The following is a 25,577-nucleotide window of genomic DNA, read 5'->3' on the forward strand; positions in this document are numbered from 1 at the left end:
TTCAAACTATAGAGTAGATTAGTATTTACTTATTTACATACATTATATTTAAAAAGTTAAAATAGTTAACTGTAAATTCAATTATTACAATATATTAATTTGAAATTTTGTTATATAGAAATCTATAAACTTTAAATTGTGATTCCGTTTCTATCTAGGAAACATAATATTTAATTTTAATGAAAAAGAAAGGAAGACAATCAAATATAGTTTATATGTTATTTTTGGTAAACACAAATAAAATATGAAGAGGAGGTCTTTTTCATGACGCGTAAATGATGAAGGGCGAAAGGAACGGCGGAATCAAAGGTGTGAATTGGCAAAAGCTAAGTTCAGGTAATCTAAAATTATGAAACCTTTAACTTCTATCATCTCACTCTTTTTTCTTATCTTAAAAACAAGATATCACAGCTAAGTTATATTTATATGATTGAGACTCTTGCTTCCCCCTATCCCAATCATTTATCGCCGTTTGTGGACACTTCAACTAATATTGTAACTGGTATTTTCTATCAGAATAAGTATAATTGTAACTCTATTTATCAAGGTTTGAGCGGATATAAAAAACTTATCTTGTTTTTTATTTAGCTTTCACTATGATTTAAACCTGAAACCTCATGATTTTCAATCCACTTTATTGATCATTAGGAAATTGAGATAAAAATTCATATCAAAGTCCTTGTCACAATTCTCAAAAGGAAATTTGATACATTGGCGGATCAAGGAAGAAGGCAATAAGAATTAAACGCATGCCTATTAGTGCCGGAGCTAGAATTTAAATTATATTGTAATTAAAATTCTAGCATTGCAATATAGTGTATCAACAACTGAGTTTTGAATTTATATATATATTGGTTCTGGATAGATGTGTGAGACAAAAGGCTCGTGGTACATATTGCCCATCTTTCCTCCTTTGTTTTGAGAATCGTGTGAACAAAAAGTAGGCAGAAAAGAAAGAGGTTTTCATACGGAGTCGCATACTTAAAATGTATCAAATAAACTCATTCGGGGCAAAAAAAAACAGACAAAGCATTACTTAGATAGCGCTTTGATTGATTTTTTTTCTTAGTGATTGGAAAGGAGGGCGTCTGAATATGTTATAGAAAGGGAAGATAGAATCAACATTAATGGCGAAGAGAGGCGACTCAGCAATATATATATATATATATATTATTTTCTTTATGTATTTACTTATTCATATTTTTGAACCTCTTGATAAAAATTGTGGCTTAGTACTTACCACAAAACTTAATAATAAGGTTTGTTATGATTCTATGTATTTGGAACCTTGTCATATTTTGGGACAAATGGAAGTATCAAGTACTTTTTTTCTCTTTGAAAAGGGAAAAATAGGGGGGAAATCCACTAATTAATATCCTTAATTAGAAGATATTGTATTTCAAGTACAACTAGGTGCAACAATGGTTAGGTTTAAGAACAAGAAAAATCCAAAAAATAAAGCAACAAACGAACTTTGCGGTTACTGTGTCGGATTTCGTTAGTAGTTTTAAAGATTTTCAAAACTCATCTCCCACGTCCTCTTCATTTCTTGTAATTAATTATAATTTATTAATCTCTCAACAGAACTCATTAAAATATTCAAAAAAAGAAACTCACCACGTTCTCACTTGTTTTTTTTTTCAATCTAATTAATCACTTCTCTTAAGATTAATTTTCATCAATCAGTGAGGTTAGTAGAATAGTAAGTCATACCTTAATGATTAGATTAAGACAGTTAATATCAATGACTTTATAAGCTACCAACATGGGTTGTGATGCAGTGGTGAGACTGCTTCACCCTTAAATAGAGGTCTCAGGTTTGAGCTCTAGGATCCTGTTGGGAGTGCCACCCCTGAGTAGGCACTATAATGCGCGATCCAAATTTAGTCTAAGCTTCTATATGGGGTTCGGACACCGAAGGAAAACAAAAAATAATGACATTATAAGCTAAGTCCAAGATTGCATTAATCTCATTGAAAGGTTAGAAGTATATTTTATTTCATTATTGCATGAACTTGGTCCCTCTTCTTAGTTGTACTTTGCCTGTTGGTTGGTCCCACAATTGGAAAAACAATTTGTAAATTAATCATTTGGAATTATGAAATATATTAAAGAAATCAAGTTAATCTTTTACTAAACATTCTTCTTATTCCTTTGTAATCTTCTCTAGTATAAATATTACAAACTTATAGCTCATAATTCCCAAGTGCTAATTAGATCATCCTCAAAAGCTTATTTTGTCAGTTTATTAGTTGACAATATTTTCTACATTTTTAACCAAAGAAATGGAGCATGTTGGAGCTTTTTTTGATGAAGAATGGGAGTCATTGAGCAAATTATTCTCTAGTACTGAAACTGCAGATTTCATGTTTCAATTGCAAGGTGATCATGGCAGTTTGTACTCGATGAATGGTAGCGATAATGCTGGCTCGAGCTATGGGACTGATAATCCACAAGTAGCATTCTCTCAATTATCTGATGAAGCTAACAATAACTTTCAATATTTTTCTCAAGAAAGTAGCATTACCAGCTGTGGAAGTGATCACGGCATGTTTTTTACTAACCCGAGCCACGAGCATCTGCAGCATTCTAACAACATTGATGATGTTAATAACCAGCTCCTTCAAGTAGCAATCAACAACAACCTTCCTGATGAGTATCAGTCCATTGATTTCTTCGATATGGACAGTAAAAATCTTGAAAATTTGTGTATTAATCAAGATTTTCAAGCTGACATGACCTACAAAGAAGAAATGGTATGTGATCAATTGGACAATGCTGGAATTTCCCCTGTTTCAGACAAGGAAATGCAGTTAAAAAGGAAGTGTGACAAAATAGCACCTGAAAATCCCAAGAAGAAATCGCGGGCTTCACAACATGTGAGTTAAATTAGAACTTTAACAAGCGTGATTGAATAACATCTTCTTTTTATACATGAATTTACTAATGGGATTCTACCAATTTACTCAATGCAGGCACAGAAAAGTACTAAGAAAAAGGCACAGCCAAAAAGGGGGAAAAAGAATCAGAAAATGATTCAAATTAACAATGAAGAAGGAGAAGAAGAGACTAACAACAATGCAGATAACCAAATTGCACAAAGCTCAAGTTGCTGCAGCTCTGAGGATGATTCTAATGAACTAAATGGAGGCACGGTATCTTCAAACACCAAAGGAAAGTCAAGAGCTAGCAGAGGAACTGCAACAGATCCACAAAGCCTTTATGCAAGGGTAATAATAATTAACACCAGCATCATTCGTTTATCGTTCAATAATAACTTGTTCGTAGATTCAAAATGTTAACTAGTATTTCCATTTGCGAAAATTGCAGAGAAGAAGAGAAAGAATCAATGAAAGATTGAGAATCTTGCAGACCCTTGTTCCTAATGGCTCAAAGGTAAACAATACTTAAAATCATAATACTTCATCTTAACGATTGATAAAATAAATCCTCTAATCGATTTTTCCCCTCTTTTTTGCTATACATCAGGTTGACATTAGCACAATGCTTGAAGAAGCAGTTACTTATGTGAAGTTTTTGCAGCTTCAAATTAAGGTATTTAAAAATCGAAGCCTTCACATATCAATTTTTTCCCTTTTCTTAATTTGCTTTGGTTAAATACCGGACGGAGAATAACATAATTTACTAAATATTTCTTCCATTTCTGCAGTTACTGAGCTCAGATGAACTTTGGATGTATGCACCACTTGCTTACCATGGAATGGACATTGGCATCTATCAAAAGATGCTGCCACATCTGCAATGACTTTAGAAGCAACATGAATTGTTGCAATTTTTTATTAAGTGTTTACCTATAAATAACAGATCACAACAGAAACCCCCTCGCCCCTCCCCCAAATATGCTGACTATGTACAAAAAAAAAACACATCTATCATTTCTTCTTGATCATGAGGAATAATTCTCATGTTTTATAAAGTAATATTTTATAGTTCTCTGCTCACATTATCCAAGGAAGAATTATGAATGGGTAAAATTTTATTCATACTCGCTATTGACACCAAATCACAGTAATTTCCCAGTGTGGCCTAGTGATCAATAATGTACTTGATAATTGAAGTTAACGCAAGTCAATAGCTTCTTTGATTATTGAGTACACTGTTGACTTTTCATCATTGATCTTTGGTCCTTATGAAGGACTTATCATACACAAAGAACCACCAGAGTCTTAATAACTAGGATGAGAACCAAGGTGAACTCATCATCAGATTAACTATGAGAAGCGGTCAATTCAAAGCTATCAAAGTTTTCCTTATTTAATGGAATATAAAAATGTTAAAATAGCATGAGATGCTAGAAAATAATTTCTTCCAATTAGGTAAAACAAATGTACAACTGATAACATGGAGTTCAATGTACTTTCCAACTTTTCTATACATAGGTAGGGGCGTAGCAAGAAAACCTCTTCACAGAGACCAATTACGTACTATTTCGAGTAATTCTCATTCCCTGAAAGTTCTTTTTTAACCAAAAAATAAACGTTTGTTTGGAACATATCTATATATTCGAAATAAGTAAACTATTGATGGTTAATAAATGGATATTAAGGAAACTTTTCGTAAATGAAAATCATTTAAATTGATATCGGTATCCTCATAGTAAGCAACGCAAAACCAATAAAGAGGAAAACAACTATTTATAACCAAAAAAAAAAAAAGAGTTCCGTAAACACCTACTCCTTCAATCATCAAGTACACTATTTGACTTCCAACACTTATTATGGGGATCTTATCATACACAATGCACATGTGTCTTCATATGAACTCTAGGACAAGAGTCAAGCAAAGGTAGACCCCGATTAACTATGAAAAGCGGTCAAATCAAAACTATCTACGTATGTTTTTCCTTTGTTTAGTGCAATATAAAACTGATAAATTCTGTGGGAGGCTAGAAAATAATTTCAACCTAGCTAGGCCAAATTAATGTCCAACGATAATATGGAGTTAAATATAGTTTCCAACTTCTCTAGAAAGTAGGCTGAGACTAATCACTTAGTACTAAGTAATTTCACTCCCTAAATCATTTTTAAAGTAAAAAATATAAAAAGCTATGCTTTCACAACATATATTTGGAATAAGTTAGCTACTGATAATCATATATACAAATACATGGATATTAAAGAAACTTATTCTAAATAAGGAACACTTAAATGTATATTATCAGTATCCTCATAGTGAGAAATGCATAACTAATAAAAACAAGATAAAAGAGTTCCATATCTTTTGGTACAGATAAAGCTTACCCGGAATCAGTGTTAACTGTTAACTAATATGTATTTTCTCCTAAATTTGTAACTCCTAATGTTAAATTTCTTAGTATGGTGCAGACATCATGTAAGTTTTTCCCTCTTGATAGACTCCACTTGAATAAATTTCTTTATTGACTGAATATTAATCGTGTAGCTTCTTCTTTACGCCTAAGGAAATAGTAGATTTTAGCTCGAGATGAATAGGCAGGTACGACGTTAAACTTGGAACAGCCATTTCAATCTTTTCTTCTAATTCTAAGAAAGAAAAATCCTAATTGCTTAGCGGGGGGTCGGTTTAGAAGGTTTTTTTTAGCACATGTTTATCATATTGATAACTTTCTCAATGGCCTCCTTGTTTTGAGACATTATGGCAAATTGTCAATCTTTTCTTTCATCTCGGGAAAGATACGATTGGGAGGAGCTAATTCAAAGAACAGCAGGGGTGACACATGTTGTGTACTGGTCAGATTTGAGCTGGAGATTGGCGATTGATTGAACTACATTGACAGATTGTGATGGAGAATATCTCTAACATAACTATCAAATAAGTTAATAAACTACACAAGTCATGTAGGTGCACACAATGCAATTCAAAACTACAATATTGCATATTAACCAACACTTATTTTTCAAATATAATAGAGTTACTCAGAACAGAAGATTAAAAAAAGTTAAAAAATGAATCATGGCTTGTTGTCTCTATAAAATTACTGAAAGACTAGAACTTTCAAGTACTTACAGTATGAGAACATGAACTTTTGACTGAAGACTTGGAATTCTTGAGGTCCAAAATCATCTCTAGGGACTTGGACTTGTTGTCTAGCGAATGCTCACAAAGTCACAAAAGACTTTGTCTTCACCTTTGTCTTTCTTTTTCCCATTGAAGCTTTTGTTTCTCTTTAAACTATACAAATTACAGTACAACCAGGGAAAACTCAACTTTTTGCACCCAAGGTGTGACTGAAGTGGGTCCAGAACTATTCAATTCTCAGCGGAGATAAAAACAAAAACGCCATTTTCTTCCCATCTGTCCCAACCTTGGTGGATAGTATGACCCGGTACATGTGTTGGTGGGATGTGTGTGCAAGCTGATACGAACAACGGGAACTAAAGTGTGTGCAAGCTGACCCAAACAATAGGAACAAGATTAACTAAGATGTGCACAAGCTGACCCGAACAACAAGAACAAAATTAACTAAGGTGTACGCACGCTAATCAGAACAATAGGAACAAAATTAACTAAGGTGTGTGTACGCTAACCCGAACAACAAAGCAAAATTAACTATTGTAGTATGATTGTAAAATTGGTTCTGTCAATTCGGTAATCAAATGATAATTAAGAGAGATTAGCATAACAATATCATGAGGGCTCTTTAAAGAAGACTGACCAAATCCCAAATTTTGCCTCAAATCACGAAATTATGGGCACTCATGAAGAAGATCTTCTCAAAAGTTCATATTTTAGGGCGAGCACGTAGCTTTTGCTTGGCTGCCTTAGCATTCTTCTCTACATACTACCGTTTAAAGGTTGCTGCCTCTCAAGACTCAACTACTGAGCGGCGTCAAGTTAGCCATGCACAAATTAGACCTCTGATATGGACAAAAGTGGTTTTAAATTGATTGTCCAAACACAAATGGTTGGATCCGGCTCCCCTCCATTACTCCTTCCCTCCATTTCGTTAAGTATGTCTAAATTATAGATATGTGTCATATTTAAAGTTTAAAGGTTAAAATTATATTATATGAACAAATATCATAACCATAGTTAAATCAACTAATTTTATAAAACTACTCTCCAAATTTGGTAAGAATTACAATATATTCCATATAAAATTTGATATTTATTAATATCATTAATTTCAGCTTATATTTTTAATTTACATTTAAATATTAAACTTGTAGAACATGAAGCATTTATATTTAATGTGATAAATAATAATCTTCAAAAACATTTGCATTTAAAACAATGTTATTTTCTATTTCACAAAAAAAAAAAGAGATAATTTTTTTTTCTTTTTTTTAAAAAAAAAAATTTCCCCTTCAAACACAATAGCCACATTTTATCGTTGGAATAATTTTGGTATTTCAGGTTTAATTCTAAAAACCTTTCATCTTTTCATTTTATTTTTATTTTTATTTCGTGTCTTTTATTTTATAGGTTTTTTCCACACTTATAATTCTTAACTTTTTTGTTTTGTTTCTCAGCATAGTATTATAATATTTCAAGAGCAAAGTTTACTAGTACATAATTTGTTTAGTTGATTCTCACTTTAAATATCATATAATTTAATATTTAAAGACAAAAATATAATATTAAATTAATAATATTAATAAATATCAAATTTTGTATATAATATATTGTAATCCTTACCAAATTTGAAAAGTAATTTTCTAAAATTAGTTGACTTAACTATGGTTATGATATTTCTTAATATAATATACTCTTGGCCTTTAAACTTTAAATATGACACATGCCTCTAATCTAGACGTGCACTTGATGAAATGGAGGGAAGAGGTAATGGAGGGGAGCCGGATCCCAAATGGTTAATGCATAAAAACATTTTTGTTCAAAAAAACACTTCTAATAAAAAGTGTACTTCTCAAATAATAGAGTTTATAAATTTGGCCAAACAAGTTTGTTGTTTTTGGCATCTTAACTCTATTTATTACTAATACCATGTTTGTCTTTCATACTATATCCTTTGCAAAGTAATACCAAAATTCTCGCATGATTTATACAAATATTATTTGTAAAAAAATAATAATCAATATCAACTTATGTTAAACTTTCTCAAATTTCAACCAAATACTGCACAAGCTTATGTTTTTTTTTTTCGTTTGGTGTTCTAAGTCTATATTGAAGTTTTGATTAAATTCAAATCGTGCATTGCAGGTTATTTTGGGTGATATTCGAACGAAAGTGGCGAACACGAAACCTCTAGTTAAGGATGGAATAGTCTCATCACTACACCACAACTCATGTTGATTATAAACTTATGTTTTAATATGAGAATTAAAATTTCTAAAAGACCAAATACATACATCGCCTCTTTAATTTGCTCTTAAATTTTGTCTTGAAACTCCGACTTAATCTTATTCTATTTTAATCCTTCAACCTCATTTCTCATGCGTCATTTAAACATAAAATGTTGACTAAAGATTGATGAAATTGCTCACCTTTAAAGTGCGTGAGAAATTTTTTAATAATAATATTTGACCCTTTTACGGTTAACAACCTTCTTCCCTATTTATTTCCTTTATTTTCTCGTCTTCCTCATTTATTCTGTCACCGACTTACCTGACTTATTCTTTTATTTTCTTCATCTATCCTTCTTTCTTATTTAGCTCTTTTTAAAGCTCTTCCAAGTAAAATAATGTCTCAAAGAAATAAAAATTCGGATAATCGATTCATTTACCAGCAAGCAACATGAATCAAAGTTCCTTTCCAAAGACACAAACGTAACCTTATCTTTCAGATGCAACACAAAATATAAAGAAAAATAATAAAAAGGCCTTAAAACATGATTATAGTCTTTGAATGATGAAGAATCCAGTAATTATTGAGGGCTTTATCTCCTCAGGGTGAGGATTTGGAAACGATTGTTGGGTTACATTATAGGTTAGAGACTTAGGTTTGTTTTATAGAAGCAATTATGTCTTATCAGAACTAGATTAATTCGGATGACATGGAATAAAAAATAAAACAAATGGCTTAATTTAATTGAATGTTTTTTATATTTCATTATATATTCATCTAACACCTGCAAAACAGTTATATATATCAGATAAATTTTTTTTGTAGTTTAATGATACATAAAGAATGAAATCAAAAAATTAAAATAAAGCTACATTAAGTTGAAGCGCCAAAATAAAATTCGAGACCAAATAAAAAGGCTTATATGTGTGTTTGGCCTATCTAAAACCCAAACCAAAGGACCTAAGTTAAATCTCCTCAAATTTCAATTTTCAACCATATATTATACATGAATATGGAATGAAATTTGCTGGTATAGACGGTAATTACTAATTACATATTTTAATTACACTTGGGAATATAAATATCCTACTTGTTAATCACCGAGTAAAATACAGCTGAAAGCCGTGACTGAGCGTGTCCCCACTCAGTTTCCGCCTCCTCCTCTCTCCCGTCCCTCCGCCATGGCGACGACGGAGCAACCACTGAAGAAACGGAAGCTCTACGAACCACCTCCACCGCTGCCTCAGTCACCGCCTCCTCCTCCTCCACCGCAACCACCGCCACCGCTGCCTCAACAGCAGTCGGCGCTAACTTTCCAGCAGAGCAACGCTGCTCCACCGCTATCTCAGGATGAAATTCTCCGACGGAGAAGAAACCAAGAAGAGATTCGAAATGCTTATGAGTGCTACAAACGCATTAAATTCTGCATCTCACAGAACGATGATCGTCTTTCGGTCGAACTCGAACAAGCATATCTTTCTCTCCTTACTGCCTCGAGAGGTTTGTATAAAACACGTTTTTTGCTAAGATATCATGTGGTTCTTTTTATTTTAGATTGTGAAGTTGGGTGTTTTCATCGAGAAATTTGAAAGAGTGGATTTTGAATGCTATTTTTGTTCAGTTGCCTGCTAAAGAGTCAGAATAGGAATGAGGTTTATACAGCTTCTTTTTCTCTTTGTTGTTATTCGAAGAATAAGAACTAGTAATTTTGTGAGATTGATTAATTATATGAATTTAAGTGTTTTTAGGCATTTCTGGGATTTCCCCCTTGTATGTTTCATGAACCCTAGGTTCTAGAAGTTTAAGGTTCGTTTGGTTGGAGTGAAAAGAGAAGAGGTTGAAGGAGTGAAACTAAATGTGGAGAGTTTGTTTCTTTTCCATGTCAGACTGAAAGGAAGAACTACATCTCATTTACTTCCTATTCAACAGTAAACTACCTTGTTATCATTTTTTTTAAATAAGGAAGAAAAAAGAACTAAGTTAAATTATAAACAAACCGACCAGAGTGATGCAATGCACGCAACGGTTACATCTCATGGTTGAAGTGATGCATATAAGAGTGTGTTTTAAGTTACTGCTTCTCATGGTTGTGTGTTTTAATTTACTGCTTCTCATGGTTGAAGCGATGCTAAGCTATGTTGTTCAGCCCCCCCGAAAAATGCATATTATTTGGAGGAATGACTCAAGTGTTATTCAAGCGAGAAGGGTTGCTTCTTCAAACATGAATTTGAAAGATGGATGCCTATTACTCTTTGAGTGGCAATACTCCTCTTTGCTGTCATCTTTTGGTTTTTTATCCCGCAAGAATCTCCTCCTCCACCTCCTTTGAGAATGGTAAAATTTTACTAAGCACAAAGATTCTCAAATTGGTTGTGCCAAAAAGTTTATACAATGGGCTTTGGATTACCCTTTAGAGAGCGACACTAATTGCTTTTGCTTATGAAAATCCTCTCTTGCTTCCAGAAAGCAAATGACAAATAGAGAATGAGAAGGAAAATTGTAGGATTCTGAATTCCTATATTTAGAGTAACATGGTTCATTCCTCAATTATTGAAGGATTAGACATATGAAACTATGACAGTTAGCCCAGTGACGTGTACTTGTGTTTGCTATCGTTTTTTCTTAAATGTCATATAACTGTGCCAATTGTTCTACGAGATCTACCCTTCATGCTATTCTTTCTCAAATGATGTTAGTGTGCCTATTGTTCAGTGAAAGCCGTTGCAGTTTCGTTTTATCTAAAGTGCCACCAATTGTTCTGTGGAACCCACTCATAGTGACCGGTTGGCTTGTATGACAGTTATTGCACTTGTGCTTGTATTTCTACTAGTTTTTGGATATGTACGTCGCACATACATTCTGTACTAATCAACACACTTTTTTTATACATATTCTAAAAGTATGTTGGATCATATATATAAAATGGAAATTTAAGTATACAAATACTTCAAGTTCATTGATCCTATTTCTTGGTGACAATTTTAGTTCAAAAATATTGGATTTCAACATAGTTGAACAATTAAATTAAGGTTGTTAGATACTATTTGAAATTACATTACTTTATCTTACAAGTGACATACATGTTATTATGTCATAGAAAAAGAACTTTCTGAAGGGATAATAGTGAATGGTTAAAGAGGGCGACTAACAAGGAGAAAGTGCATGAGGTGATAGAGTGTTGTGTGGGTGACAAGGATCTAGGTTCAGATGGTTTCACTTTGGTTTTCTTTCAGTATTGTTGGATAAAGTCAAACATGATGTATTGAATACTATTGATGAGTTCCAAGAGAGGGGTAATTTTTAAAGGAGCTTGAATGTTTTAATCATTGTCATTATTCCTAAGAATGAAAACAATTATAGAATTAGGGATTACAAACCTATTAGTCTGGTGGGAAGCATCTACGATTTTTAACAAACTTATAGTGTTTTGAACGAGGTTGATTCAGCTTCGCAAAATGCTTGTCAAAGGTAAAAAAGTTTGGTTGCTTCTTTGGTGGCTAATGAAGTAGTAAATTCGAGGGAGAAACAAGGTGAGCTGGGTGTTTTGTGCAAGTTAGATCTTTAGAAAGCTTATGATCATGTAAATTGGTAGTTCCTAAATTTCATTATGTTGATGATGGGCTTTGGGGAGAAATGAAGGATGTGGGTTAGTTTGCATGTCTTTTGTGAGATTCGATTTTGATGTAGGATAATCTGTATGGGTTCTTTGGTAGTTCGAGGGGTTCAAGGTAGGTAGATCCTTTATCACCTAAGCCTTTTATTTTGGTGATGGAAGCTTTAAGTAAAATGATGCACAATGTTGTATTAGCCAGACATTTCAAGGGGTTGAAGGGTGCGGTTCGTGGTGTTGGCACTGTGTTGATTGCCTATCTTTTATTTGCAGTTGATACTTTAGTGTTCTATGTTGCTGATGGAATGCATTTGGACTACCTTGGACAAGTGTTAACATAGTTCTAGGTGGTGTCGTGACTTAAAATCAATCTCAGAAAGTGCAACTAGACTATCTTGGACAAGTGTTAATTTGGTTCTAGGTGGTGTCATGACTTAAAATCAATGTAAGAAAATGCAGGATCTTACTCGTCAATGTAGTGGATAACATTGGCATGCTTGCTTAAGTTTTGCATGGCGGGGTAGGGGCTCTCCCTACTACCTACCTTGGATTACCTCTAGATGTGTCGAACAAATATCTCAGCATTTGGAATCCGCTCATTTATAGGGTAGAGAAGAGGTTAGCAGGTTGGCAGTGACGATACTTGTCCAAAGGAGGAAAAGAAGTGCTTACTAAAAGCTATTTATTGAGTATCCATTCATACTGCATGTCCTTGTTCAGTACACCTACCATTGTTTTGGGAAAGTTGGAAAGGCTACGAAAAGACTTTCTTTGGGATATAACAAATGGTGAAAAGAACTTTCACTTAGTTTGGTGGAGACCTTGACATCTTCTAAATGGTAGGGAGAACTTGGGATTAAAAACTTGAAGGTCTATAACAAAGTATTTTTTGGTAGATAGTTGTGGAGATTTGGGGTGGAGGGAGAAGCTTTATGGAGAGAGTGATAACTGAATAAATATGGAGTTCTGGAGGAACATAGAAGGGGTGGGGATCCTTTAAAAACAATACTACTTTTAAGGTTAAGGATGAGAGTGTGTGGAGTTTTGGTGCGAAATGGTGGTTTTTTTTAATTTTGTATAGGGTCTCTTGCCAAAGCGTATTATTTTTTCAGCAAGTTAAGGGGACACGGGGGTTGGACCTTTTGGGATATGAGGTTAAGGAGAAACCTCCAAGATCGGAAGGTGGTTGTTCTTATATTATACTCTCTTCACTTCACAACCAATGCGAGTCAGTCGAAAGACTCGATGGTTTGAGTTGGGAGTTGGGCAATACAAAGTATTCTTCCTCAAGTCCTTTTAAGAATCTTCTGGCTAGGACAAAGGATAGTTTTTCGTATGATTCAGTATGGATACCTAAGGTGCCAAGGAAGGTGTGATTTTTTCGTGGTTACAAGAGGAGTGATTTCGATGATAGAGAATCTTTTTATGAAACGAATGGTTGTTTGCATAAGTTTGTGTTTACCATGTTATGAGGCAGGTGAGGATGTGGATCATATTTTTATTACATTGCAAAACAACCACGAGGTTATGGTGGGATATTGTTAAATGGTTTGATATTTCTTGGGCAATGCCAAATTCAGTGAAGGAGTTGATGTTTAGTTGGAAGAGTGAGGCTAGTAGAAGACACAAGGCTTGGAATATCACTCCTCGTGCTTTAGTGTGGGCCATTTGGACGGAGAGAAATAAGAGAGCTTTTGTAGGGGTGGAGTTAAGCTTTGATTAATTGAGGAGTAGTCTTTGATCCCTTAATTTTTTTGGTGCATCTATGCAATTCCTATTTGTATAGAGGATTGAGTAGCTTATGGAGAGAATTATTTTTGTAGGTTTCTCCTCTTTTGATATATCTCTTGTATACGACCAAATTGGTCTTGTTAGTATCAATGAAATATTTTACTTGATAAAAGAGAATATAGACCAACTTTTAGAATAATAAAAAATTCTCAAACATAGTTCGCCCAATTGCTTGCCAATTGCCACATAATGGCCTAGTAGTTGCGAACGTGAGATATTGTTATCTAATTTGTTCATCAAAATTGAACTTAAAAGAAAAAAGAGCAACTCTCCTACAAAGAAATACCCTTATACTTGCAAAAACGGTTTGCACGGGAAAAATGAAAATTTAACCAAAAAAAGAAAGAGCAGAAGAATCACACCAACAAAAGAAGCAAATAAAATTTGATTATATATATATAAAGAGGGGGATGCGGTCCTGAATGTCCGTATAGGTAATTGAGATTGCTATATTTTGGCTAGTCAGCAGTTCCTCCACTCAATCAACATACATGATCTAAATTGCCCCCACACACTACCTCATGTCTCATAACTATAGTCTAACCCTTACAATTTGATTCTTTTTTGTTAATAAAATCCCTTTCAATGTGTGTAAATATTCATAGTGTCTTTTGGTATGTTTTTATAGAATTTAATATTGGATTAAATCATTATTATCATCATATTATTATAAGTGGGAAGCTGCAAAGTGCAAAGTTGGATTACTATTTTAATCCTTTACTAAGTTAAAATATTACTAGTAATGATTTCATGTTATATATATAAATTAATTAAAGTGAAAATTCACTATAGTTGCCGTGAATTCCATGTTCTGCCAAGCATTTAGTGTAATCTATTACTCCCTCCGTCCCATTTTATGTGACACTGTAAGACTTGACACAACATTTAAGAAAAAAATGAAGACTTTCGAAACTTGTGGTGTAAAACAATCCTTAAATATTTGTGTGGGTAATAGAGAAATTTAAAAATTAAATTGTTTCTGATTATAGTAAGGTGACATTTTTTTTGGGATGGGCTAAAAAAGAAAGACGTGCCACATAAAATTGGACGAAGGGAGTACCCTTTTTTGGAAATGAACAATTAATGTCTATTCATTGCTTTGTACATGAAAATTAGGTGAAGAGTTGTAGCCTTCGATAACGAAGAGTTGTAATATCAGTGGAGGGTAAAGAATATAGTATATACTGGAGCCGCTTAATTCTATAAATGTATCTCTTTATTTTACCCAAAATCTCCATCCTAATTCCTTCCGGTGGGTTTCATCCGGTCCCTTGGTTTCTTGCCGCTTCAGTTCCTGTTCTTTCTTTTCCGGTGAAGAATCCATTCAATGCCCCTTAAATTTTTACATAATGTTTAAGATACAATTCTCCGGTTTAATTAACTGTCTTTTTCCTATTTAAGATCGATCATTACAGAAAAATAATATATGCCATTATGTCTTCCGTTACGAAAGAGAGATTTTGGTGATTTCCTTGGAAAGAGAAGTCGAGATGGCAACGACATTAGTTTCCATTGCATCTCGCCTATTGTCTCTCAGATTTGCTCAAGTTTCTTGTATCATTTTGCGTTATCAATTACTATAATTTGTAATTACGTCTTTGTTGATCTGTTTTTAGTCCGTCAGTAGACATGCAAATCAAAATGTAAAAATCAAATATTTATCACATTCGTTTTTCTTTCGGATCTCTGACAGGTTGCTAGGACAAGTTTGTGTCTGTGAGTGTGAGTTATATGGCTTTTCACGGGTTGTTTCCTGTATTTCTGTTTGTAAATTCTTATTAGCCACTCATGGTGAACGTTTTATATAATCGCTTGATTTTTGTTCCTTTTTCTTCTTCTATGAATGTATGGAAGTAAAATATTTTCTTCCTTTTCAGTTTTCACGTCTTTGCATTTTTATTTTATACATTTGAGGAGATTGTCATCAGATTGATGTTTCAATTGTACCAAACCATCCTGTCTTTGTATTTTATTTTATTGTTGAATAAGTATATCTCTAAGCACTCTTTTCTTTAATTTTTTACTCTATAGTTTCGTGCAACTCATGACACACATTCTAATTTCATGTATTCCATAAACATGGACTCGTGTCCAGGAACTAGTAGTATAATAATGGCAAAAAATACAAAAGACTCAAGGCATCATTAAATTAACTGTTATGCATAATAAAATATTTTTAGATATTTTGATATTGAAGCTGAGGGGATATATGATGTTTATGGGCATAAAAATCAATCATCATTTAAAAGGCATTTTAGTCTATGAACTTTTCAATTTAGGGCTTCCCACTTATAATATATAGTATGATGATATGATTTTTTGCCACTCCGCGTTAACTTTTATTCAGTTATCTATAGTAATTTTTTTTCATCATCTTCTTTAATAATTGCATTATAATGAATTGTCATCGATATTCCTGGTAGAACATCATTGCACTGACGTAGCTTCTGAACTCCCAAAGGGAGTTGAATCGTTGTTGAATGTATCCTTGGTGGTGCTGAAATGTTTTGAGTGTTTTATAAAATTTTGAACTTCATTTTTCATCTATGACTCTGGATTTGCAGGTTGCACAAGTGTACAACGTCTAGTGGCTGATTTTATTCCTCGATTTGCTTCGTATTGTCCCACTGCTCTTGAAGCTGCAGTGAAAGTTGTTATCAATATGCATAATTGGAAGTTAGCTTTGATTGGTAAAGGAGAAGATACGGACGGTGTTGCATTTGACACTGCTAAGGTGTGCATTTTTGGTCTAGCTGATATTTGTCGAAGTGCTGCTGCTGAGGCACCAACATCGTCAGTTATTCGAGGAATTTGCACCACAGTTTTTCGTGATGCACTCACCTTCTTTATATCCTGTTTTGAAGGGAAGGATGTTCTCGAGATTGCTGACAAGGAATATTTTGGTATTCAGGATGCTCATTTATTTTCTGAGTACCAACAAAAGATTTTAAACAAGGAACAACCGGTACTGCTCAAGCTATCTGAGTTCCGAGTACTTTGTTTCCTCAGAATTTTCTTTACCTGCCCCAAAAATTCAATTGCAACTTGTTTTGAGCTCATCGGCTCTACTGGATCGGAGGAATCTAGTCGGGAAGGATATTACTTACTTCGTCAGTTAACTAACAGGCTTGATGATGCTGTTGGTCATCCTAGGAATGGAGGAAATAGTCCTGTGATATCATCACCGAAGGCCACAGAAACAAGTAGCAAAAGTAAGGATGTGGATGATGGCCTTGCAACATGTGGCAAACAAGGCTTAGACAATCGCTCCCTTGTTTCGATGAACTGCTTATTAGGACTGGTATACTTCTCTATTTACAATTTCTTTGCACGGATTAACTAGTCAATTATTGTTCCTTTTCCCCCTTTATCTAAAAGCAATTTTCTGAGCTTCTGAGTGTGGCAGCTTTATAGCACAACTGTTACTTATTGTTTCTTGATCAAGACAGTGACATAATGTTTGATGCTTTGATCCACATATTGAGATATCATCTGGGCTTAATATTATTGTTTCTATTTCCATCACTTGCGGCATCACAGAAAAGTCCACTATGATGCTGTATGAGTTGATCGGTGAAACAAGAAAACAGCTAGAGCTGTTATTCAGTTCCCTATACAATTAAGCTGTCATTTGTTTCTGATATTATTTCAGTGCATCTACTTGTCTGTTTCATGTTATTTTCTTTTCTTTTTCCTTTTAGAAGTATTTTTGTTTCATGTTAGCTGGTTGTTAGCAAGTGGTTTACTTGTGGAAAATCATACAATCAGAAATACTGTAGATTCACTGATTCAGTGTATTGCGTGTATTCTCTTGTTGCAATTACCTTGTTTGCTAGTATGGCAGAGCTGGTGATAGAAACTTGAACTCATGGCTTAGGTCTGAGACTTTCCATATGGTTTTGTAGATCATGGTTACCTCTAAGTAATTTCTGTTCCTCAGGAGGTTGTTCAATTTGAATTCATTATAAGCTCCTCCTTTTCTTTGCTTAAGTCCATCAGAAATTTGGTTTAATCATACATTTCAAACATATAATCTGAATATTGGTTTTCCTGTTCTCTAAAAAATTTATAGGCTTTACCTAAATACAGTACAACCACAACTTAGAGATCAACAACAACATACCTGTGTAATCCCACAAGTGGGGTTTGGGGAGGGTGTTGTGTACGCAACCTTACCTTGGGAAGGTAGAGAGGTTGTTTTCGGTAGACCCTCGGCTGAGTAAACCACAATTTAGAGATCATTGCTTCATTTTCCTCGAGTGCTCAACGTTAGTTTATACAATTTTTTCTTTGTTAATTGTTGCATTAATCATACAATAACTTCGGATAATTGATTTAAGGTGAGCTCTACATCCAATGTTTCTAATGAATTGTTGAAAACTTTGTTATAGTTCAACAGAAATGGAGGAGGAGGGTACAGACATAAACCTCGAGGGGAGTTTTTTGTAATTTAATTGTTTAACTAGAAGTGTAGCTTTCTTGTTTAAGTTATGTATCCCATATTTAAATCCTTGATTGCTACCCACAAGTAAAAAATAATGTATGATGATCATATTAGATATTCGATCCTTCACTTTTGATGTCATCTTGAGGAAAATGTTTCTTTTTTTTTTTTGAGAAGGGAAAATGTTTCTTTTTATGTTTAAACTGTCCCTAGAAAATCAATTTTGTTATGGAGATCACTCTGGAATTTTCCAGCGAGTTTATTAGTTTCAATAAAGTATTTTCCTCCTCCCGTGGGGAAGTGATACTCAGTATAATAGATTTATTTGGTTTTCAAGGCCTTTGATCAAGATGCACCATCATCTATTATGATTCATATCTTTGGTCTCTAAAGCTTATGCTCAAGATGCACTATCTTTGGATCTCTTTATGCAGGCTGTAGAGAAAGATCATTCTCTGAAGATTTGGATTTACTCAAGGTTTAAGAAATTAAGTGAATCAGCTTCCTCTCAAGTTGTTTCAGATATTTCCACAGTTCTTGAAGGAGTATTGCAGTCTTTCTTGAATGAAGTGAAGGCAGAAAGACCTCATGATGGTTGTGATGAGGATGGTCTGGATACTGCAAAGTATGTAAGTGAGTACTTGTGTCATGAGCTATCTGCTCAAAAAGTAACTCATGAAGTTTCTAGAAGCCCAGCAGTTCCTCTGGGATCAACTCACCGCTCCGGTATGAGTTCAAATACTAATAGTGGTGAGCGTAGGTCTGTAGTTTTTGATTCTAAAGAGTCTGGAGATTTTATGAATACTAGGCCTTCTGTGCATATGGAGGTCTATAACCAGCAGATTCTTTCACCTATTGCTAGAACACCATCGAATTTGAGAAACAGTTCATCTGATGGAGGACACCATGTTATGATGGAGAACCACCGAATTCTTAATGTGGACCGTCCTCTACCAGCCTCAAGATCATCAGCAGGAGGTATGAGCTGTTCCATGGAGTCACCTATGCAGCGGTTACCACTGTCTCATTCTCCCACAAATCAAGGGATTTGGTACACTGATGGAGACTCAGCTGCAGCAGACATCTTTTTCGCTTCAAAACAGCTATGGTTGGGGTCTTTAGGCCCTGATGCATCTGAAGTTCTTGTCAGAAATAAGTTTGAGATGTTTGGTCCAGTAAATCAATTTGCATTCTTTGCAATCAAAGGTTTTGCTTTGGTTGAATACCAAAACATTATGGATGCGGTGAGAGCCAGGGAAATCATGCAAGGAAATTCTCTTTGGGGTGCTGGTCTTCGAATAAAATTCTTGGATAAAGGATTAGGTACTAAGGGGGCTATAAATAGTGCCGGTGTTGGTTCTAGTTGCTATATTTACGTTGGAAGTGTTCAGAGCCGCTGGATGAAGGATGATGTCGTGCATGAGCTGAGAAAAGCACTTCAAAAAGGTCCTTGGATGGTTACTGATCTAGGCAGCGAAGGAGCATTGCTGATGGAGTTCAACACACCTGAGGAGGCCACAATTGCGATGAATCATCTAAGGCACTGGCGTAAGGTAAGGAGTGACTGCATTCAGCCCCTAAACTTAGGTCCAACTAATGCTTCCATGCGTACTGAAGGTATAAGACCTAGCTCTACGTCTGTTTATGTTGGTACGGGAAGCAATTTTTGTGCCAATAGTACTGTTGGGACATCTCACTTCAAGAACATGCTTGAGAACCATTCTGACAGTCACGCTCCAAGAATATCACGTCTATCTTCATTGCTTTCACAGTTGAGCACCAAATATAATGTCAAATATGATCCTGGCTATAATAGTCATCATATGCCAGGGAGTTGTGAAACTGGATTCTTCGGAGGAGATACAATGCAGACAAATACACTACAGATTAGCATTCCAAATGGTAGCTCCTTGTTTATCACAGAAGATGAGCTTTTGGCTATTTGTAATCTTGCCATTGACAACAAAGGTTCTATCATCAGGTTAATGAGAGAAAATATGCCTATGGGTTCTTGTTGGCTAGTTGAATGCAGCAGCATGGATTCTGCAAATACTCTCCTGAAGAACCTTCGTGATTGTCCTGGGTTATTCTTCCAGATAGAATTCAGGTATGTAATCGTATCCCCCCCCCCCCCCCCCCCCCACCCACACACACGCAAAAAAAAAAAAATAGGAAAGAATTCAGTATGTAATTTCTTCAAGCTTCTTGTCAGGTTTTAATTCACTCGGCACTGATATCCTTAAAATACTTCTTTTTTTTCTAGTCGCCATTTGATAGTTTGTTATAGTTTTAAAGTGACAATTTAATTTCTGTACTTGTCCTGTCTTTCCCACTCAGACGTGGAACTTGTTTCTGGATGATCTTGTCCTGCTAAGTATTTAGTCATCAAAATCTGCCTTGTTAACTTTCCTTATTTTTAAGTTATGATTCACCACATAGCAATATCCTTCAAGAGTGTAGAGTTTAAATAGGAAAAATCATGTTTTGGAGGCCCAACTAAAACTTCTCTGTATACTTTATACACCTGTGGTGAAAAGTGATACACTCTATTTGGACAACCTTAATACAGAAATTATGTTCTTTGAAAACCCAACTGGGACTGCCTTGCTGATCAATAGTTTGAGTCTGACATATTACATTAACAATATCTGCTTGAAGGTAACACTGTAAGATTTGGATCAGAATCTGGATATCATTGATTATATATCTCGTTGATTGTATAGCTTTTGAAACCGCAGCACAAGTTATATCTGAAGCTTGTGGTGTTTGATTTTCCTCATGATGATGAATAATAGTGATTAATTTGTGAAGTGCTTGCAAATTTTTAAAAATTGTGAAATGCTAACAAAATCAAAGTACATAAGAGAATGTTTACAATGTCGAACAAGTCTTTGGCTTCATTAAATGAAGGGGAAAAGGACAAATATACCCCCGAACTATCATAAATGGTATGTCAATACCCTCCGTTATATTTAAGGTTGTATATGCCCTTCCCGTCATTCTTTTGGGTTGTATATATCCTTGAATCTAACGGATGGACACGTGGCATCATCTAAATGATTTACCCGATTTTATTTATTTTTTACCCAAAAATTAAAAATCCACCCTACCCACAACCAAAATAGGTGGTGCTAAAATCCACTCTTCATTTTCATCAAAAATCATCCCTTTATTCTTCTCAACCCACCATAACCATGGAATCAAGAACTCATCTTTCAAGGAAGAAGATGACTTGTTCACTAAAACTACTATTTTCTTCACTTTCACTAACATCCCTGCAAGTTATGTGGATCTTGTGTCTTTCAAATTTTTTAAATATGTAGCTTTATGCTTGCTAAACAAAAAAAAATTAAATTCATCTTCATTTAGCACAGTAGGAATCTAGGTTATTGGGTGTTTTATACATCATTTATTTCAAAAATATTTTCAACACATTTCAATAATAACAAATCAATTTGAGCTTGAATTTTTCTTTGATTGTAGACCCACTTTAAAGCTTGAAGCTTTGTCCATCAATGGTGGTTGTATTTTCTCAAACCCTTTCAACAATAACAAATCGATTTGAGCTTGAAATTTTCGATTTGAATGTAGACCCACTTTAAAGTATATTGCCTTAGTCACCTTTACTGCATTCTCTACCTCCTCTAATCTTTTTTCCTATTACTTGAATGTGATCATCTCTATTCAGAGCTCTTTTTGGCTCTATAATGGAAATAATGGATATGCTCTGTTACAAGTTCAAATTTACCTCCTTACCTCTTCTCACTCTAACCTTTACAATCTCTCACCTTACTCTGAATTGGGAATGGGAAGTGGAATATCACTTTTATGGACTAAATGGGAGATGCCATGACAGGAGAAGAGGGGTCACACATTAGGGAATGATGTAAGAGATGAAGGGGCAATATATTAAGTATCGCATTTCGATCGAGGTCCATGTACATAAGAGATGTCAGCAGCAATTTCACATATCGTATATTGCACAAATAAAATGACAGAATTACTTTTAAAATGTGGAAGACTGCAGCACCACTTCTCAAAATCTTTTCTACATTCGACGTTCTATTCACAAGTTCAATAGTCAATACAGACTTAAGCTTTACCTAATTTTTTTAAAAAAATACTAGTAGCTATTCAATTCGTAACACTCATTTGTTCTCTCACCTTTTGGTTCCTGTATACATAGAAAGCTTCATGCTTTATTTATAGCTTTTAAATGTCTTACTCCGTGAATCATGATCTGGGCTTAACTATTGAGCTTCGCCTCCACTTGTTCTAACAGTCACTCTGGGCAGCATCATGTTCCTGTAAAAAATGAAGGTAGTATTCTGGAGCTCACATCACCCAGACTAAATCCAGAACAAGGTAGCATGTCTCATGCTGGATATGCATTTCAGTCTAACTGGACACATGTAGCAAGCAGAGGGATGCCCGAAGTTGGTTCTGGAAAAACCGAGATGATGATTCCAGTTCCATCCCCGAGAGGTACTTCTCCGTTATTCTAGTTGTGTTTTTTCCTACAGTAGTTTGATGCTCATTGTCATATTGTTCTCCTGGTGATTTGTGCAGGTAATCATATATTCTCTGGTGCTGCTAATGACATGTGGATGCACAGGAAATCTGAAGCAGAGATACATTCTAGACCGGCAATCATTGCTTGCAATCCTGCACCTCCTCAAGCGCCTCCTAGATCACTACAGCCTCTTCAAGGACCTCCTACTGTGCCACCGCCTGTTCAAGCACTTCCTGCTGCGGCACCACAGCTAATTCAAGGACCTCTTATTGCACCACCACATCAAGCACAACCTCCGCCCTTTGTGCGCCCAATGTATTTTCCCCCAAGTGGGTGGGATTCACGTGGTTTGAACCATAACTTGCCCCCAAATCCAATTCCATCTGGTGCAATGCCTACTAATCTTCATCATTGTTCAGTTGCACCGCCATTTATACCTGCTTCTGTGACTCCACTGTCGCAAATACGAGGCACCTCCATGCCACCATTTGATCATATGTATGCTGTGCCTGTTGTTCGACCACCAGTGACGTCTTTACCACCACAACCACCACCTCAGCTTGACTCATTACCCCCGTTACCTCCACCTGTCTTGCAGCCTCCGTTACCTTCATCCCCACCCCCACCACCTTACCCTGACCCACCTAATATTCCTCCTCCACCTAGTTCCCCACCTCCTCCTCCCCCGCCTCTATTATCTGAACCTTCAAATTCAGAAAGTTCTAAACAATATTTGCAGTGTCGTTGGCAGGGCTCCTTGAGTAAAAGTGGAGTTCATTACTGCACGATTTATGCCCAAAGAGTAGAGTCAGATATTTGCAGGTATCCAAATGCCAGTGCTGAGCCGACAGAGTAAGGACTTCAGTTCCTTTGATGTTTTGACACTTGATTTTTAAATATATTGTTTTTAAATTGGATACCTGTGCAGATGGCCTGCGAAGTTGGATATGACCAAACGTACTGATTTTCGGCATGTCAAATCAACATTTTGTAGTACACCACCCCACAAAGTGAGTCTTGAACATTATGAAGGAATATTCTGCATATCATATTTAAATAGCATATATTAGCACCTTTTGATAATTGTTGTTGTCATCTCTATCATATAATGTAGGCTATACTGTTTGTATATGTATCAGTTCTTGCTCATTTTTTTCGATATTAAAATGATCCATGACTTACATTCTTTTTTAACTTAATGTGAAACAGAAGGAGATATGCTGGTTGCTACCTTCTTCTCCAATGGACCATAAGGGCGTAAGTTGATCATGCTCTCCTTTCAGTTTTCATTACCAGTGAATGCAGTCATGATATACGCGATAGATAGTAGATGAAAAATGTCTGTGTATCTTTCAGATTTACTTGGTATATACCTTATTTTGTGTGTGTGTAGTCACCTAAAATAGGAACTAGAAAGAGTTGCCAATGAAAATCATTTCAGAGAGGATTCAGATACAGGATTTTGTGTTCTTTTTTTTTTCCAGCTGTTTGAAAAATAATTAGTCCAGTGTCCAACTTTTCCACTAGGTCTATCCATGATTGCAATATGTGTGCAGACATGGGACCTTAAGGAGAATATTTCTCCATTTACTTTTTACTTTTCAGTGTTCTATTTTTGCAATGACTGCTCACATATTGTAACTGTAGCTGGTTTAGAGGACTTAAATGTCAAAATTTACTTTTTTGCAGTTTCAAGATTTTGTATCATACTTGAAGCAGAGGGAATGTGCTGGTGTAATTAAAATCCCAGCCGTAAACTCAATGTGGGCAAGGCTTCTCTTCATCCTTCCACAGTCATCTGATACCTGCTCTATGCTCTCAGTTGCACCTAATCCTTCTCTTTGTCTACTTGGTCTGGTGGTGCCCAAAGAGACAAACTCTGAATGGGTGTGATGCTAGTCTATGTGGGCAATACCACATTGGGAAAAAGAGTGGCATGCGCTGCTAATTGCCTAATGCTGCTGCTCGCCAGGTTTTGTTCAGTTTTTGACTACGACTTATCATAAAGGCATTTGCCAAGAGCTTTGGTGAATGTGCATGGATCATAAAGAAATTCATGACGCACAGCAAGTGCTGATTGGCAGTTGCAGCAAGATGTGATGAACCATAGTATTTTGCTCACCAAGCTTCGAATCTGATATATATTATCGGGCAATAGATCAAACTCCTCATTCTACTGCATCAACTGTCATCTAGTGTGAGATGGTTACTGGGAAGTCAATGTTACTTTATTTAACTTTGTAGGTACTCAGAAGATCATATGATCGATATTACAACAAGATGGTGTTGTCAGCTCAATGCAAGTTATATTATAGGAGTCTTTTGTACTTAGAATCCGCTAAGCCTTTTTGTTTCTTCTTTCTTCCTTTTCTCCATCAGTAGTGGAGGGATATCTTCTCATGTCCATGTAGCATAGTAGAATATGGTTGTATGTGAGCTTTGAATTATTTTTTTCGGCACCATTGTTAACTATTTAGTGTGGATGGTCTGCTGTTATGCAGTTCTTGCTCAACATAAGATGTTTTAGTTGTGTAAATGTGAGTACTGTTGATCGGGTTGCGTAAGACATGTTTCATTATTGCACTTTTGAGATCAGACTAGATAAAATCAAACTGTATAGTTGAAAGACGTGGGGAATGGATGAGAGGCGTGGGGGTTATGTTCTATCAATTTGTACACAACCTATGGTAAAATGCCCGTCCGTAATCCAAACATATTAAGGGTGTGTTCTCTATGGAGAAAAATGTTTTTTCATGTTCGGTTGATCAATATTTTTCAATTCATATTTTACATTGATAATGTCCTTCTAACACTCTTTACTCCCATCACTCTAGATAATATTTTTTGCTTGCATACCGAACCCAATAAGATAAATAAGTACCCCTACTTGTTTTCCTAGATTTTCCATGAAAACATATTTTCCATTATATCAAACACATCCAAAATATATTCTTTCCGACCTATATTAGTTGTCC

The 25,577-nt window shown here is 35.1% G+C and overlaps 2 protein-coding genes and 1 long non-coding RNA gene across 3 annotated transcripts; 2 read left to right on the top strand and 1 right to left on the bottom strand.

Moving 5' to 3' along the window:
- The first annotated feature begins 2,285 nt into the window (after positions 1-2,285).
- On the top strand, positions 2,286-3,937 carry LOC125855406 (transcription factor bHLH84-like). Its single transcript, XM_049535130.1, has 5 exons — positions 2,286-2,879; positions 2,976-3,230; positions 3,331-3,396; positions 3,490-3,555; positions 3,671-3,937. Exons 1-5 carry the CDS (start codon positions 2,286-2,288, stop codon positions 3,764-3,766), a joined length of 1,077 nt encoding a protein of 358 aa, XP_049391087.1. The 3' UTR covers positions 3,767-3,937.
- On the bottom strand, positions 2,608-6,839 carry LOC125855407 (uncharacterized). Its single transcript, XR_007445480.1, has 3 exons — positions 6,652-6,839; positions 6,007-6,434; positions 2,608-2,740 (listed from the first exon to the last, which is right to left on the bottom strand). It is a non-coding gene; the product is annotated as an uncharacterized LOC125855407 (long non-coding RNA).
- Positions 6,840-9,342: 2,503 nt separating this feature from the next.
- LOC125857080 (uncharacterized) lies at positions 9,343-25,085 on the top strand. Its single transcript, XM_049536750.1, has 8 exons — positions 9,343-9,744; positions 16,210-16,946; positions 18,524-20,196; positions 22,372-22,574; positions 22,659-23,454; positions 23,531-23,612; positions 23,812-23,859; positions 24,292-25,085. Exons 1-8 carry the CDS (start codon positions 9,426-9,428, stop codon positions 24,493-24,495), a joined length of 4,062 nt encoding a protein of 1,353 aa, XP_049392707.1. The 5' UTR covers positions 9,343-9,425; the 3' UTR covers positions 24,496-25,085.
- Positions 25,086-25,577: the final 492 nt, after the last annotated feature.

The sequence above is a fragment of the Solanum stenotomum genome, chromosome 2 (assembly GCF_019186545.1).
Source record: "Solanum stenotomum isolate F172 chromosome 2, ASM1918654v1, whole genome shotgun sequence".
Taxonomy (NCBI): domain Eukaryota; kingdom Viridiplantae; phylum Streptophyta; class Magnoliopsida; order Solanales; family Solanaceae; genus Solanum; species Solanum stenotomum.

Bases quoted from the DNA above. Each gene is read 5' to 3' on its own strand.
- LOC125855406 (XM_049535130.1), top strand. From the start codon at position 2,286: ATGGAGCATGTTGGAGCTTTTTTTGATGAAGAATGGGAGTCATTGAGC. The intron at 3,231-3,330 runs GTAATAATAATT...CGAAAATTGCAG, and splicing joins CACAAAGCCTTTATGCAAGG to AGAAGAAGAGAAAGAATCAA. The intron at 3,397-3,489 runs GTAAACAATACT...GCTATACATCAG, and splicing joins TTGTTCCTAATGGCTCAAAG to GTTGACATTAGCACAATGCT.
- LOC125857080 (XM_049536750.1), top strand. From the start codon at position 9,426: ATGGCGACGACGGAGCAACCACTGAAGAAACGGAAGCTCTACGAACCA. The intron at 9,745-16,209 runs GTTTGTATAAAA...CTGGATTTGCAG, and splicing joins TCTCCTTACTGCCTCGAGAG to GTTGCACAAGTGTACAACGT. The intron at 22,575-22,658 runs GTACTTCTCCGT...TGATTTGTGCAG, and splicing joins TCCAGTTCCATCCCCGAGAG to GTAATCATATATTCTCTGGT.